At 43.5% G+C, this 17,500-nt stretch overlaps 1 protein-coding gene across 8 annotated transcripts in view; it reads right to left on the bottom strand.

Annotated features, from left to right (window-relative positions):
- Positions 1 to 17,500, bottom strand: part of LOC109905365 (dedicator of cytokinesis protein 10) — a 163,209-nt gene that overhangs the window by 114,803 nt on the left and 30,906 nt on the right. For 6 of the 8 annotated variants that reach the window (XM_031790396.1, XM_031790403.1, XM_020502689.2 and 3 more), the window contains exon 1: positions 2,747 to 3,256. The exons of the other annotated variants lie outside the window; for them this stretch is intronic. In XM_031790396.1, the coding sequence (XP_031646256.1) occupies positions 2,747 to 2,914 (168 nt within the window). In that variant the 5' untranslated portion in view covers positions 2,915 to 3,256. Of the gene's footprint in view, positions 1 to 2,746; positions 3,257 to 17,500 lie in introns of those variants that run through there. 8 annotated transcript variants of the gene reach the window in all.

Raw genomic sequence — 17,500 nt, forward strand, 5'->3', positions numbered from 1 at the left:
AAAACCTGCTCCAGAGCGCTCAGGACCTCAGACTGGGGTGAAGGGTCACCTTCCAACAGAACAATGACCCCTACGCACACAGCCAAGACAACGCAGGAGTGGCTTCGGGACATGTCTCTGAATGTCCTTGAGTGGCCCAGCCAGAGCCCGGATTTGAACCCAATTGAACATCTCTGGAGGGACCTGAAAATAGCTGTGCAGCAACGCTCCCCATCCAACCTGATAGCTTGAGAGGTTCTGCAGAGAATAATGGGAGAAACTCCCCAAAATCCAGGTGTGCCAAGCTTGTAGCGCCATACCCAAGAAGACTCGAGGCAGTAATCACTGCCAAAGGTGATTCAACAAAGTACTGAGTAAAAGGGTCTGAATACTGTTTTTTTATTTTTAATAAGTTAGCAAAAATGTATAAAAAAAACTGTTTTGCTTTGTAATTATGGGGTATTGTGTGTAGATTGATGAGGGGAGAAAACAATTTAATGAATTTTAGAATAAGGCTGTACCTAACAAAATGTGGAATAAGTCAAGGGGTCTGAATACTTTCCGAAGGCACTTTTTCTCCATAGCTGTGGCTTCTTGGGAGCCTTATCATGTTTGAGCTACATCCGTGTTAGTCATGGATGACTTTAATTAATATTTTTTATTTATTTAACCTTAGTTTAACTAGGCAAGTCAGTTAAGAACAAATTCTTATTTATAATGACGGCCTAGGAACAGTGGGTTAACTGCCTTGTTCAGGGGCGGAACGACAGATTTATACCTTGTCAGCTCGGGGATTCAATCTAGCAACCTTTCGGTTACTGACCCAACGCTCTAACCACTAGGCTACCTCCCGCCCCTCAAAAAATGTCTATAAAACATATTAACATGCTTTTTTTATGTTCTTGTGATTTTTGGCCATCCCCTCGACTCATGTTGGTTGGAGCGCTCTCTACTTCCCTCCCAACATGCATTACATAGATTAATTCATTTAAGTTCTTCATGTCTTCCATCACTGTGAGCTCAGTGCAGACTCTTTTCCCAGCCCATATCTGTCCGTCCTGCTTCCTCTCCTACACCGTCAGGTCAGATGTGGGTCAATGTCTTAATGGACCAGGAGGATTACGAGTCCTCAGCTCCCTGCAGACTACCGTACAGGAGAATGGTCTGCCCGAGCGTCTTACTCGTGCCCCTGTACAGGGCCAGAAAAAAGGAGAGGAAAGCAGAGAAGGGAAGATCACCAGACCAGGAGTCTTTTACCCTCCCAGTCTTTTCTTCCTCTGTCTCTCTCTGGCTCCTTCCAGCAGAGAGGACTACACCGTGCATGGGTCCAGTCTGCAGATGAACAAGACTTTAAGTGCCACAAGGAGAAGGTGAGTGGGTAGACAGACAGGTTCCTCTGGTATATGTGAGGAGAGAGAGAGAGAACTTTGTGGTTGCCTGGCTAGCCTCCCCTACGATGTCTAGAATGGAAATACATTCTAGATCGTCTGATTGGTCACAAAAAAACGACGGGTTGCACCAGAGCCAAAACACACGTGGGTAAAGTGACATTTTGAAAACGTATCATTGACTTTGTTCCTCCGATTGGTTCCGTCCAAACGCCGATGACGTTGTTTTGTACAACACCCCTCATTTTGACGTCACCACAAACGACTTCAATGATTGCAGTCTCAGTTTGAGTCGTCAGGCAAACTTTATGGATCACACCCCTGCCAAAATGAGCCTGACATTTTTTCTACTTCTTCAATGTTGTCATCCATGCAGCCCTCGGGAAACAGAGGCTGATATTGACGCGTGTCCCAGAAAGGGGGATTGTCCATACAACGACCAGGCATATGGACGGTCGGACAGACAGGGACATTGAAATACAGATGCAGCCAGGATTGTCGTCACCATTCAACAGGGGTAACTATTAAATATCTCTACACCCCTGCTCCTCGGCACCACCTTGCCACCCTGGGTATATCCTCACCTCACATACCATCCGTCTCAGACTCCCCACTGATGTCACGCCTACTAATTTATGAATCATCATGAACCAAGCTGTCACGTCTCAACGCTGTCTTAATAACTCTGGGGTGAAGCTTCCTCTAGGTACAGATCTTGGATCAGCTTCCCCTCCACAATCATGGCCTTAACCATTTGTAGGGAAAATGCTAAACTGAACCAAGAGCAGCGTATAGGGGCAACTTCACCCTACTGCTCCTAATAATGGATCCAAATGGTATTGCACAATCAGTATCACTGTCACTCACAGACAGAAACATAAGAATGTTGGCCAGTCCAGTACATTTGTTCATTTGCTCATTCATTTACCCGTTGATTTAGACAAACACTCACATCTTATCAGCAGCCTACTAGACGAACCATGAGCAATGAGGCACATTTTTTCCCACAGAAACTAAATTCCTCAGGACTGAACCCCAGCCAGCCCCCTACCCCACTTCTCTCCCTGTACACCCCCCCGCCAGCCCCCTGCTTCTGTTTTCGCCCCACTCCCTCACACAGCTCTGATCACATCATGCCTCGCTCCTCGATAATACTGTGCATTACCCTTCACACACACACACTCAGTCACATGCACACACACACAGAGGACACACTAACATACAGCAAGGGGAGAAAACCACATGGTAAAACACTGGTATCCCAAAAATAGGAGACCAAACAGATTCCCTCTAGCCCTCTTACACCCCCCGCAACCCTCCCACCCCCAACAAAGGAACAAGGGAGGCTGCAGCCTATAGCTCCGCAGTCTGTTAGTTACCATAACGATGATGGTGAGGGCTCTACTTCCCCCGGAGGTGGCGTGGCCCTCGCCGGGCGGCAGGACGTCCGGGGATAGCTGGTCCTGGCGGGAGCACATGCGGGCACAGTTGGCCCGGCCCACGGAACGCAGGGCCTGGAGGAGCACCAAGCTGGCCGAGCAGCCCATACCCAGGTACCCAACCACGTCACCCCCAGACAGAGCCCTCTGCCCTGGGATCACCACCCAGCTCTGGCCACCTGTCCCTAGCAGTCTGGACCTTGGACCAGCCTAATGGAGCTAAGTTCAGGAAAGCCCAGCTACAGCCTAGTCCAGTCCAGGTTAGGTTAGCCCAGGTTCCCCCTGTAGCCCTGCTCCAGTCCTAAAGCACCGGTGCTCCAGCCCTGCCTGCCTGCTTCGTACTGCAGACCCACTGCTCTCCTCTAGCTCTGCACTGCTGAGCGCTGGGCTCCCTCCGGCTGCAGGAGACAGAGGCTGCCTTGTCTCTCCACTCTCCGCACTGATCTGCCTACACTGCAGCTGAACACAGCTGGCTCCTCCAATCGAAGCAAGCCACGGCCATCAGCTGACCAGAACTGACGGTCAAACACACACACACACAGGCACGCACTCACTAGCACCCAGTCTCACCCGCTCCCTCTAGGTCTCGTGCACTCCCTCCCTCTTCCACACATACTGTACACACTCACACAAATATTCTGATTGAGAGGGAGATGGTAAAAGCCTGGAAGTCAAGCCAAGCTGGAGCAAGCTCCGGGAATTGCACTATGCATACGCAAAGGGGTGAGTGTGTGTGTGTGTGTGTGTGTGTGTGTGTGTGTGTGTGTGTGTCTGTGCATGCGTGTCTAAAACAACCAGCTGTGTTACATCAGCAGTTCCAGTGTCGTTCAACTATCCAGACCAGACACCTACTCTCCACACACTATCTCTCGCTCCATTCTTCTTTCTCTTCCTCTCTCCTACTTAAGAATGTTGAAATCTGGCTCATACTGTACACTCACTTCACGGTACCTGAAGTGCTGCCGCCTGCACCGAAAAGCAGAATAGCACAGAGCAAGAAAAAGAGGAGAAAAGGGAGAGTGAGGAGATTTTTTTATTTTACCTTTATTTAAGCTTTAATTCTTATTTTCAATGACAGCCTAGGAACAGTGGGTTAACTGGTCTAGGAACAGTGGGTTAACTGGTCTAGGAACAGTGGGTTAACTGGTCTAGGAACAGTGGGTTAACTGGTCTAGGAACAGTGGGTTAACTGCCTGTTCAGGGGCAGAACAACAGATTTGTACCTTGTCAGCTCAGGGGTTTGAACTCGCAACCTTCCGGTTACTAGTCCAATGCTCTAACCACTAGCCTACCCTACCTAGTGGAATTGCCAGAAAGAAAGAGAGGGAGAAAGAGAAGCGAGAAGAGAGCGAGAGGAGTGTGAGGGAGAAAGAGAGAAAGAAAGAGAGGACAGAGTAAGGGAGAAAGAGGGTGTGATTAGGGCTGTTGCCGTGACCATGTTACGGCCATACCGGCAGTCATGAGTCATGACCGCAGTAAAATTCCATGGTAATCTCCTCTTATGCACTCTGGACATCCATTGGTAGTACCCAGCTGACTACTGACCATCAGGTCGCTAATGGCCTGGTACTCAGGGCTCTATTGTCCATCTAACCACTCTGACATCAACGCAAATACAATCTAAAATCACATCACCAAAACAGTATCGTGCTTTTAAAACTCACCTCACTGGGATCAATCAAGTTGAAGAAAGAAGTTCAACAACGGGTTTAAAACATGATCATTGCGGGACGTTGTTTCAAAGCCAAACACAACGAAATGGACAGCGCTTTTTAAGGTGATTATTTTATATTAAGCCTAAAAAAAAAAAAGTTAAATTAAAATAATGACAATACATAGCCTACCACATATTATGCATGGCAGAAAAACATATAATAACTGATTTCAGATGGGCACACAATTGGTACATAATTGCTCTAGCTAGCCTATACTCCAAAATTAAACAAATTCTCATAATCGCCTTTTGAGTGTGGACTGTATTATTATGCATACTGGATGGACTGGTTACCTCATGCTATGCTCCAAACTTTCTATCCATGAGTCTTAGAGAGGAAGTATAGAACTAGGCGATGCTGTTGGTTCACTGATTGTGAAGGGCGGCTTACAGTTAGCCTACAATTATAGTGGATTTGTATTTGATTTTGAATAGCCTAGTAATAGGGATGTTGTTACATTTTCATAATTAAATAGGCTGACACGTTACCTTTAGCTAAAGAATTTCTCCACACCATGCGTTTCCATCTCTCTTTGCTTCAATTCCTTTCTACAGCTTGCAGAGAGAGGGGCTGCCAACAGTTGAATTGAATATGTTTTGTTTTGAAAACGTGTTACTATCAATATTCCCGAACAGATTTCACTTGGTTCCCCAAATTAAACACCGGGTAGCTGCAGGAACAGGGTAGGAGAGCCGCTGGCATACAGAGTTTGGGCGGAATACCCAAGAGACTGCATACCCAAGAGACTGCAAACCCAAGAGACTGCATACAGCAAGAGACTGCATACAGCAAGAGACTGCATACAGCAAGAGACTGCATACAGCAAGAGACTGCATACAGCAAGAGACTGCATACAGCAAGAGACTGCATACAGCAAGAGACTGCATACAGCAAGAGACTGCATGCTCCTCAAACAGTGGTTGATGCCTGGAGTGAAATAACCAGGTAGCCTACCAGCATGATTGAAAACCGAACCAGTGGGAAAGCGGCGGCCTCCATTCGCCATTCCAGTGCATACAGATGACAACATTCAGTCATTTCCCCCCTTGCCCTGCCTATTTGATAATGAGCCATTCCAGTGCATACAGATGACAACATTCAGTCATTTCCCCCCTCGCCCTGCCCATTTGATAATGGGCTATTCTAAATTGAATCAAATTTTACATATTAGCAAAGATTAAATTCAATTGAGAATAGTCTGATGGGTGATAATAGGACCACTTGATGAGAGAACAGCATGTGCAGCCTGGACTCAAGGAACAGAGCGCAAGTTTTTTTTTTGAGACTTTATCAAATCATCAATAGTCTATAGTTGCATCATGCATCCCATCATGCATCCCATTTATGCATCATTCACAACTAAAGTTGCCAAATAACTCTAAATCTAGCATATAGGACTTGTTTCAAATGATCACTTTTACACTCAACACAGCCACTTCATATGCATACTCGCTCCCGGAATGGGACAAATATCCTTTCTATTTCATTTAGCTGAGTTCAAGTATATTCTTCTTACTATAAAATCCTATAATATAAAATAATGGCACGGGATTTATAAGCATATCTTATCTCCTAAATAAACACGCCTACAGCCTATGGCATGGTGTATAGCCAGATAACATACAGTAGTCCAACGCATATTCTGTTCTTCTGAAATACATTTTCTTGATATTGTGCTTATTTAAACCTGCCTAAAATAAAACATTGATTTATTGTGATGGTGTATATATTTCATTTATATTTCAATGTAAACGCTCCAAAGGCGTGCATCAGCGGCCTGCATGCGGTTATATGCGTGGAGGCCTGGAGATGCTAAACGTACGTATCTTAATTAATGGTCAATCACTTTTACATGACCATAACCGGCGGGGAAAATCGAATGACCGCCACAGCCCTGGCGTGCGAGCAAGAGATGGAGAAAGGATGGAGAGCGAGACAGAGATATAGAGGGGGAGAGGGAGAACAGAGAGCGAGAGATAGATAGAGGGGGAGAGGGAGAACAGAGAGCGAGAGATAGATAGAGGGGGAACAGAGAGCGAGAGATAGATAAAGAGGGGGAGAGGGAGAACGAGATGTGTATACTAGAGTAATTATAGGTTACCATGGTTCCAGAGAAAACAAAGAGGGAGGGACTCCCTGAGTTAAAGGACTATTGAGGAAAGTGAAGCATGTGAAATTTCTCTACAAGTTCATTACAGCTCATGGTATCGCATCGGTCCAGCAGTCGCAGACAGTTTACTGGGCCTGAGAGTTGATTGGCCTAAGATTGGCCTAGGGTGGTCTAGAGGTCTAAGCTGCTACCTCTGGGACATATATACCGCTGCAGCATGGGTTTGAATCTGGAAAACTGCTATTTCAACATACTCTCTCTATCCTGTCCAATAAATATGCGAGGGATGGGACTGACCCACTCCCTTTAAAAGAAAAATAAATAACCCCGAAAAAGGACTGATTGGACCAACAGAGATTAGGCACTGAGAAGGAGAACGAACGGCTGAGGAACAAAACTCCCAACCTTCCAATCTCAGGGAAGACACTCTAACCATAAGGCTACTGATTTGGTTTAGGGATTTTACTGTATGAGGATGCTATTATCTTGTGTTGAGTCTGCTGTTGCTGCCCTGCTGTGTTTCCAGTCAGGCCTGTGATGGTGGGTCTGATACAAGGGGCCAGACTGTCTACCCAGCGTTTACCTGGAGGACACAGACGTGTTCTCCAGGTCCTCGTGGTTAAGTGCACTGTCTAAGGAGATGAGGACTGGGATATATTTCACTAGGAAGCAAATGGGCCGAAACGGGGCGGGACTACTTATTTGTCCAATAAGAAATGGTTGTTTTTCGTTTTCCCATTGCAAAACATTTTGCTACGGTGTGCACAAATGAATGTGACCCAGGTCCAAAAGGTTAGCATTTCCGTGTCACATCGTAAGCCTGGCTTCGCCTTCTACCTTTGAACTCTGCATTGTGACTGGAGTCTGCAGGCACTGCCTTATTGACCAATATTGAGAACACGCAGGCAGGCAGGCAGGCAGGCAGGCAGGCAGGCAGGCAGGCAGGCAGGCAGGCAGGCAGGCAGGCAGGCAGGCAGGCAGGCAGGCAGGCAGGCAGGAACTCACTCACTCACTCACTCACTCACTCACTCACTCACTCACTCACTCACTCACTCACTCACTGGGAATCTGCTATAATTCCCCTGTTCTGCATTCCACAGAATATAACAACCCAGTTTGATCGTTCTCCCTTTCTGGCACTTTCAAACGAAATGCTAAGCAGCACCATAAACCCGGTCTGGCTCCTATCTAAACTCTATCCAGACGCTTGCTCGCACTCACACACACACTGTATACATAAAACTGATCCTAATTCCCTGATGAGATAGATTGCTGGTGTAGGGATACACTGTATCACAGGGCAGAAATACTTGAAAGCAATGCTATTATCCTCACATCACAATATATTACACTAAGTGCTGGGTGAAAAAGTCTGAATATAGAAAATGCATAAATAAAATATATTTCTCCTCTACTGTATATACCAACCATAGACTCACATCTCATCAGTTTTCCTCCACCACAAGGTGAGATGAGCCCTTTTCTCCTCTCCCTCTCCTTCCTTGGCAGAAAACCAGTTTGCTATATATACCAAACCAATTCTTCTGGATTTACTGTCCGTTAAGTGCAGGAGCCTAGAGAGTAGAGGGCGAGGGTTTGTTTCTGGAGTTGTTTTTGGACTGGGCCACAGCCTCTGGCAGCGTCCCTACATTAGTGTTTCTTAATCCTAGTCATGGGAACTGAAAAACATTTTAGTTTTTCCCCTCCAGCACTACACACCTGATTCCACTATTCAAATACTTAATGATGAGTTGATTAATGGAATCTAGTGTGTAGTGCTAGAGGGCAAAAACTCAAATGCGGCCCTCTTTTGGTTCCCAGGACCAGGATTAAGAAACACTGCTCTACATAGTACAATATTTCTGACCTTCTGAGGACTATGGGCCCTGGTCAAAAGTAGTGAAAAATGTCATAATTCAATAAATGTTCAAGAGAAAAAAGGGAACTTCATAGCACATTTTCTACATTTTCACTTGATGACATATAGTCAGGAGGTCGACCGATTAATCGGAATGGCCGATTATTTAGGGCCGATTTCAAGTTTTCATAACAAACGGAAATCGGTCATTTTGGACGCCAATTTTGCCGTTTTTTTTATTTATGTATTTTCTTACACCTTTATTTAATCTTAGTCTTATTTACAATGACGGCCTACACCGGTCAAACCCGGACAACACCGGGCCAATTGTGAGCCGCCCTATGGGACTCCCAATCACGTCCAGTTGTGATACAGTCTGGAATCAAACCAGGGTGTCTGTAGTAGACTCCTCAAGCGCTGAGATGCAGTGCCTTAGACCGCTGCGCCACTAGGGAGTGGCTGCATGATGCAAGGGGACCGCTACAAAAATATGACCCAGGATGACATCCTCACACTCAAACCAAGTTCCATGCTTCCTTCAATACTCCCCACTTCGCAAACAGTTTGACCCTATCATTAAAAAAACACACATCTTGAGCACTGTTCCACACCTGGAAAACAAGTTTAAAAGAACCCCCGCGGGTCGTCTTCAGACGCATCCCCAACATCAGCCAGATGGTGGTGAGGTCTGATCTTCAACCGGTACCACGTCGCACCTTCCTAGACAAGGTGCCGGATGGTAATTCCTGATGTGGCCGATGTACCCAGTGTAACTTTACGAACAAATGCACAATGTTCAATCGCCCCTATGACGGGAAAAGCCATTTAAGATTAAGGGCATCATTACGTGATTCAACAAACAATGTGCTATACCTGATCGAGTGTATTTGTGGTCTGTGCTATGTAGGAAAAAACTAAACGAGCTCTAAAACACAAGAATAGCGGAACACAGGAGTAATATCAGGACTCTTGACCAGAGATTTCATAGAGGCTCGTCAAAACATCAGCTCTTAGCTCTCAGTACATTGGTATCGAACATGTTAAGACCCCTGGGGGGGGGGGGGGGGATATACTGATAATCTATTACTGTAAAGAGAACTGTATTGGATTCACAGTTTGTCCGCCATGTCTTCTAAAGATCTGAACCAAGAGTTTGATATCAGAGCATTTCTTACATGAATGTTACGTTGATTTGTCTGGCCATCCATGTCTCCACTTGGTCCTTTGGTACATACTGTCTGTCCATAATAGATTTTCTGTAACTACTGCATGTGCTCATCTCATTGATAAGAAATTATTGGAGGTACACAAGTTGTTTTTGAAATAGGTCACTGCTATTACAGTATATCTACAGCCACCGTACATCCTGCGTGTAATGGTCATATCGGAGGGTATTCCAACAGTTTCCAACATCATTTTGTACATACATATTTTTTACTCTTGCCTAGACTTTAACTTGGACTGATTTGTAGGTATATAATCCTTTATGATTATATACTTCTGTAGTTGATTATGATTGACTATGCGCAAAAGGGAATTGAATTGTTTCCACACCCACCATGTGTCATGTGCATAATGGTCATGTGAGGTGAAATGTGTATATTTTGGAATGTGAGCACTCAGTCTGTTTGACCTGTCTAAGATCCATTTCAGATCAAAACATTGTCAATAAAGCAGTGAATTGGGAGCATAAACAGTGTGTGGTCCTTCCTGTTCTTTACAAGTATTCTTTATTAGACCACAACCTACATTTTTTTATTTGCATATAATTTTAATGGTAATTGTCTGGAGGAGTGGCTTATTGGAGGTGTGGCGTTCAGATGGGTATTGTTGGCCACCTGTGAGATTAAATGTCATTCCTGTTAATTTTGTTATGTTTGTACACTGCATTATTTTATCACATTGCATATTTTAATATATAATCAATAACGTTATCATTTTAATACCATAACAAAATTATAACTATTCCAACATTGGGATACGCATAGGCACTTCAGGAACTCAACTTGTGTAAGACTCATTAAGCTACAAAAGTGTCAGTGCTCAACCTTAAACATGTGTTGACAAAACAACAGAACAGATTAACTGGAATGACATTTACTCTCACAGGTGGCCAAAAATAACTATCTGAAAGCCTCTGCCCTACTAAACCACGCCTCCAGTCTTCTGAACTGACCCGCAGGGTCAAAAATAACTCACTGTCTTCTGTCCACTATTTACCCATCGCTGGGTTGTTTTTAACCCAGCATTTTATTTGTGCGGTTGCAGTGAATGGTAGACCCTGTCTGGCCCACTCAGGGTTGCCACAACTAGCAAAAGAATATATCCCAATGACCTCTGAAAACCCACCCACAAGGCCTGAAAACTAGCTAAAAGAAAAGTGTTTGCACACTTATCCAATAAATCATTTTTTAACATAACGTTATCGAGCGAATTAAGAAAGAATATTGACATAATTTTATAATGATGTAGGCTAAGAAACACAATTTGGTTGTCCATCAAAATTATAATTCTTGCGAGTTTAAGATTAAGTCGCAAGAGAAAATATAAATCCCCCTTATTAAACTCTCTAGATCATTTTCCATCAATGGATGTTGATTTAACTTGTTTTGACTGCTATGATTAAGCAATAAAGCCCGAGGAGGTGTGGTATATGGCCAGTATACCACAGCTAAGGGTTGTTCTTAGGACATAACCCTTAGCCGTGGCATATTGGCCATATACCACAAACCTCTGAGGTTCCTTTTTGATATAATTTTTTTCGCCCCAATTTCATGCTATCCAATTGGTAAGTTACAGTCTTGTCCCATCGCTGCAACTCCCACATGGACTCAGGAGAGGCGAAGGTCGAGGAGCCTTGCGTACTCCGAAACTCCACCAAGCACCACTGCTTCTTGACACAATGCTCGGTTAACCCGGAAGCCATGTGTCGGAGGAAACACCGTACACCTGGCGACCATGTGAGTGTGAATTGCGCCTGGTCCTCCACAGGAGTCGCTAGTGCGCGATGGGACAAGGACAACCCGGCCGGCCGGCCAAACCCTACCCTAACACCGGACAATGCTGGGCCACTTGTGGGCCGCCTCATGGGTCTCCCGGTCACGGCCGGTTGCGATACAGCCTGGGATCAGCTTTATTGCTATTATAAACTCGGTACCAACGTAATTAGAACAGTAAAAACAATTTTTTTGTAATTCCCGTGGTACGTGGTCTGATATACCATGGCTTTCAACCAATCAGCATTCAGGCCTCAAACCACCAAGTTTGTAATTGTACATAAATCACATGTGCAAAACTACAGGTAAAACCGACAGGAGAGTTTAAGAGATGAACGTAGTTTTTTTAAATTTATTGGCTATTTGTGAGATTGACTTGTTATTTCATTAGGCATAAGCTACTGACTAAAATATGGGTTTATAATTGCAATTCTACTTTTCCATGGTTTGCTGAGCTAGATGCAGGTAGCCTATAGGCCAACATCTCACTTCAGGGAAAAGTCCACAATGAAACTGACGTTTAAATGTGGAGAATGATAAAAAATTTAATAGAGCTGTGACCATGTTCACAATTGATAACTTTCAATCTAATTAACTAAACATAGTCATTAATTCATTGCGTAATAACAAAAGGCTATAACAAACTGAGTTAAAGCTCCATGTAGACAACACAAGTGGCACAAATTGATTTGCAATGTCTCCAGTGATATATCGTCATTTCAACATACAGTTGAAGTCGGAAGTTCACATACACTTAGGTTGGAGTCATTAAAACTGGTTTGTCAACCACTCCACAAATTTCTTGCTAACAAACTATAGTTTTGGCGGTTAGGACATCTACTAAGTCATTTTCCAACAAATGTTTACAGACAGATTATTTCACTGTATCACAATTCTAGTGGGTCAGACGTTTACATACACTAAGTCGACTGTGCCTTTAAACAGCTTGGAAAAATCCAGAAAATGATGTCATGGCTTTAGAAGCTTCTGATATGCTAACCGTCATAATAAGTCAATTGGAGGTGTAACTGTGGATGTATTTCAAGGCCTACCTCAAACTCGGTACCTCTTTGCATGACATCATGGAAAAATCAAAAGAAATCAGCCAAGACTTCAGAAAACAAATTGTAGACCTCCACAAGCCTGGTTCATCCTTGGGAGCAATTTCCATATACCTGAAGTTACCATGTTCATCTGTACAAACAATAGTACACAAGTATAAACACCATGGGACCAAGCAGCCGTCATACCGCTCAGGAAGGAAACGCGTTCTGTCTCCTAGAGATGAACGTACTTTGGTGCGAAAGTGCAAATCAATCCCAGAACAACAGCAAAGGACCTTGTGAAGATGCTGGAGGAAACAGGTACAAAAGTATCTATATCCACAGTAAAACAAGTTCTATATCGACATAACCTGAAAGGCTGCTCAGCAAGGAAGAAGCCACTGCTCCAAAAACCGCCATAAAAAAGCCAGACTACAGTTTGCAACTGCACATGGGGACAAAGATCATACTTTTTGAAGAAATGTCCTCTGGACTGATGAATCAAAAATAGAACTGTGTGGCCATAATGACCATCGATATGTTTGGAGGAAAAAGGGGGAGGCTTGCAAGCCGAAGAACACCATCCCAACTGTGAAGCACGGGGGTGGCAGCATCATGTTGTGGGACTTCACAAAATAGATGCCATCATGTGGAAACGAAAATTATGTGGATATATTGAAGCAACATCTCAAGACATCAGTCAGGAAGTTATAGGTTGGTCGCAAATGGGTCTCCCAAATGGACAATGACCTCAACCATACTTCAAAAGGTGTGAAAAAATGCCTTAAGGACAACAAAGTCAAGGTATTGGAGTGGCCATCACAAAGCCCTGCCCTCAATCCTATAGAACATTTGTGGGCAGAACTGAAAAAGTGTGTGCGAGCAAGGAGGCCTATAAACCTGACTCAGTTACACCAGCTCTGTCAGGAGGAATGGGCCAAAATTCACCCAAATTATTGTGGGAAGCATATGGACTTCTGACCCACGGGGAATGTGATGAAAGAAATAAAAGCTGAAATAAATAATTATGTCTACTATTATTCTGACAGTTCACATTATTAAAATAAAGTGGTGACTGACCTAACTGACCTAAATCAGGGAATTTTTGCTCAGATTAAATATCAGGAATTGTCAAGAAAACTGTATAGTGTATACTGTATAGTGAACAACTTTTGACAAAAGCAATGCACTATGTAGTGAATATGGTGCCATTTGGAACCTAGAGCCAGTGTGTGTGAATCATCCCATGGTGGTTTGTTGTGGCAAGGGGGGCTGGGGTTGACATGGTGAAAACATTCCGCCGTTGTCATGACGATTGCAACAGGATGCTGACACTCAGAGCTGGGAATTACCAGCAGAAAACTTCTGCTTTGGCCTACTTTTGCTTTTTGAGTATCTGACAGGCACAGCAGAGGCACAAAAGGTCCCTCTTTCACTTTCTCTTCCCATCTTTCTTTCGCTCTCTCTCTCTCTCTCTCTCTCTCGCCCTCTCTTTCTCCATCTCAACTCTCTCGCTCACACTCTCTCCCTGTCACTAGAGTATGTTTACTTTGTAAAGTATTTGCTTAGATAATGTCATTAACACATAATATAGTGGAATACTGTAATAGTATTATTATAACAGTAGTATATTCATAATATATGCCATTTAGAAGATGCTTTTATACAAAACAATTCAGTCATTCGTGCATACATTTTACAGATGGGTGGCCCCAGCAGGAATCGAACACACACCCCTTGCACCATTCTCTACCAACTGACCCACACAAGAGCCATTTCTAACACTATTAACAGAGTGGGAGGGAAGAGCTTACTTTCCACAAGTTAAATTTGAGTTGGTTTGAGATTAAGTTTGAGTTAGGTTTTAGCTAAAGTCAAAGTGGTTTGAAACCTGTAACTTCTCAGTTTGCTGCTGGCTGCTGTTCTACACCACAAATGGAACAAATTTCTGTGGTGCATGGTGAGGTGTTGGGACACATGCATGTACACACACACACACACACACACACACACACACACACACACACAGGTGTACACACACACACACACACACACACACACACACACATATAGTACCAGTCAAAAGTTTGGACACACCTACTCATTCAAGGGTTTTTTGTCATTTTTACTATTTTCTACATTGTATAATAATAGTGAAGACGTCAAAACTATGAAATAACACATATGGAATCATGTAGTAACTCCAAAAAAAGTGTTTAACAAATCAAAATATATTTAAGATTTTAGATTTTTCAATGTAGCCACCCTTTGCCTTGATGACAGCTTGGCGTTCTCTCAACCAGCTTCCTTTCTAGGAAGTGTTTCCTAGCCACTGTGCTTCTACATCTGCATTGACTGCTGTTAGGGGTTTAGGCTGGGCTTCTGTACAGCACTTTGTGACATCAGCTGATGTAAAAAGGGCTTTATAAATACATTTGATTGATTGATTGATGAGGTGGAATGCTTTTCCAACAGTCCTGAAGGAGTTCCCTCCCACATGCTGAGCACTTGTTTGCTGCTTTTCCTTCACTCTGCGGTTCAACTCATCCCAAACCATCTCAATTGGGTTGAGGTCGGATGATTGTGGAGGCCAGGTCATCCGATGCAGCGCTCCATCACTCTCCTTCTTGGTCAAATAGCCCTTATACAGCCTGGAGGTGTGTTTTAGGTCATTGTCCTGTTGAAATGATAGTCCCACTGTCACACCCTGACCATAGTTTGCTTTGTATGTTTCTATGTTTTGTTTGGTCAGGGTGTGATCTGAGTGGGCATTCTATGCTGTGTGTCTAGTTTGTCTGTTTCTGTGTTTGGCCTGATATGGTTCTCAATCAGAGGCAGGTGTTAGTCATTGTCTCTGATTGGGAACCATATTTAGGTAGCCTGTTTGGTGTTGGGTTTTGTGGGTGATTGTTCCGGTCTCTGTGTTTGCACCAGATAGGGCTGTTTTGTTCATTCACATTTCTTGTTTTGTTAGTCTATTCATGTATAGTTTCTTTATTAAAGAACCATGAATAATAACCACGCTGCGTTTTGGTCCGCCTCTCCTTCGACTCAAGAAAACCGTTACACCCACTAAGCACAAACCAGATGGGATGGCGTATCGCTGCAGAATGCTGTGATAGCCATGTTGGTTAAGTGTGCCTTGAATTCTAAATAAATCAGTGTCACCAGCAAAGCATCCCCACACCATCACACCTCCATGCTTCAAGGTGGGAACCACACATGCAGAGATCATCCATTCACCTAGTCTGCGTCTCACAAAGACACGGCGGTTGGAATCAAAAATCTCAAATTTGGACTCATCAGACCAGTGGTGACCCATCATTCAGGGCAGGTGGTGTGGAGCCCCACCTTTTTTGAGCCCAACATTTTTAGCACCCTTGGGTGCTGCCATATAGTTACATTAGAAGTGCCCATCCAAGAAGGCTCAAATTCATTGGGCACTTTGATTGGATTGATGTCAAAATCATACTTTCAAAATCTTAGCTAGCGGTCATCATTATGAATCAAGTCGACAATCTACTGGCAAATCATTTTTAATATGAAGAGAAATAATGAAGAGAAATTATAGATAAAACGTGTCAGTGCTCATCGGCCATTGGACATAAACATTACACAACAAGTTGGAAATCAACAAATCAAATCACTGATCACAATCACTGATAGTCTCAAATCTGGGATTAAGTGTCTCTTTTCCAAGTTTAAAATGATAAACATTCAACATTGGCCATGCTGTCAATGAAGCATGATTTGAGCCGTGCTCAAAACAACTGTTTACACGGAACTGCGAAAACTTGACTTCAGTGAGTTCAAGACAACTGGGAATGCAAAAAAAAAAATTTGCTCCGACAGGGAAAAGTTTTGAACGGTCATCCAACTCGGAATTGTAAATCGTGAACTCTGGCCTCTTTCTAGAGCTACGACCTGAAGATCAATGACGTCATTATGATTCGCCCTTGATTTTTTCAGAGTTCCCAGTTGTCTTGAAAGCACCATAAATCCAGAGAAGGTCACACTGATGACAAAATTTGCCCACGAAGGGCTACCTTCCTGTTCAAGTGAGCACAGCACAACAAGGTGAGTCCAAAAATGTCATGTATGCTACTGCATAAATGATGTAATATGCCAGAGAGATATGTATACTGTAGCTAAGAAAGTAATACTAAGTATATGCTGTGTAGTAAGCTGTTAGTAGCCCATGTGCCTCACCCTAATAATTTGGTCTATTTTCCCATCTTAATTTCACCTACTGTTCTGACTTGGTGGCGCCCATGTAGCCTATAACCTGTTTTAGAGAAATGTAATCATCAAATTTTGTAAGAGCTTTCATTGGCTGCTTATTTGCCCCCTTTATTTATCCTATGGTTCTGACTTGGTGTACAGGGATAACACTGTAAGAACGGCCCATGTTCTGAATTCTCTCACTGTACATTTCAAAAGTGCTAAACAAATAGTTATATTGACTACTCTCATTAATGTCTTAAATCAAAATTACGTATTGCATCTTATCCGCTTCTCGCCCCCTTATGCCATAGTTTGTACATCTCAATTGTCATTAGAAGCCACATTAGCTGAAGCAAGTCAGCCATATCAGCTATGTTTATGTAAAAGGAAGTAAATGAGGCTGAATGAACTGTTTCGCTGCCAGACAAGGCTCCGCTGATAGCCAGGTGTAGCATTGGGAAGATGTTAGGACTGCTTTACGTAGGACCTAACAGTTTGTGGGCACCGTTTGTTACCGTTATAGTGCAATATATGTATTGTTTTGTGTTGAGTAGAGGCTTTGCTGGCATGCATCCCACTTATTTATTTTTTTGCCCCACCAAGATTTACATGCTAAAATCGCCCCTGCATCAGACCAAAGGACAGATTTCCACCATTCTAATGTCCATTGCTCGTGTTTCTTGGCCCAATAAATTATTTTCTTCTTATTGCTGTCCTTTAGTAGTGGTTTCTTTGCAGCAATTCAACC

This window comes from Oncorhynchus kisutch, linkage group LG15 (assembly GCF_002021735.2).
Source record: "Oncorhynchus kisutch isolate 150728-3 linkage group LG15, Okis_V2, whole genome shotgun sequence".
Lineage (NCBI taxonomy): Eukaryota > Metazoa > Chordata > Actinopteri > Salmoniformes > Salmonidae > Oncorhynchus > Oncorhynchus kisutch.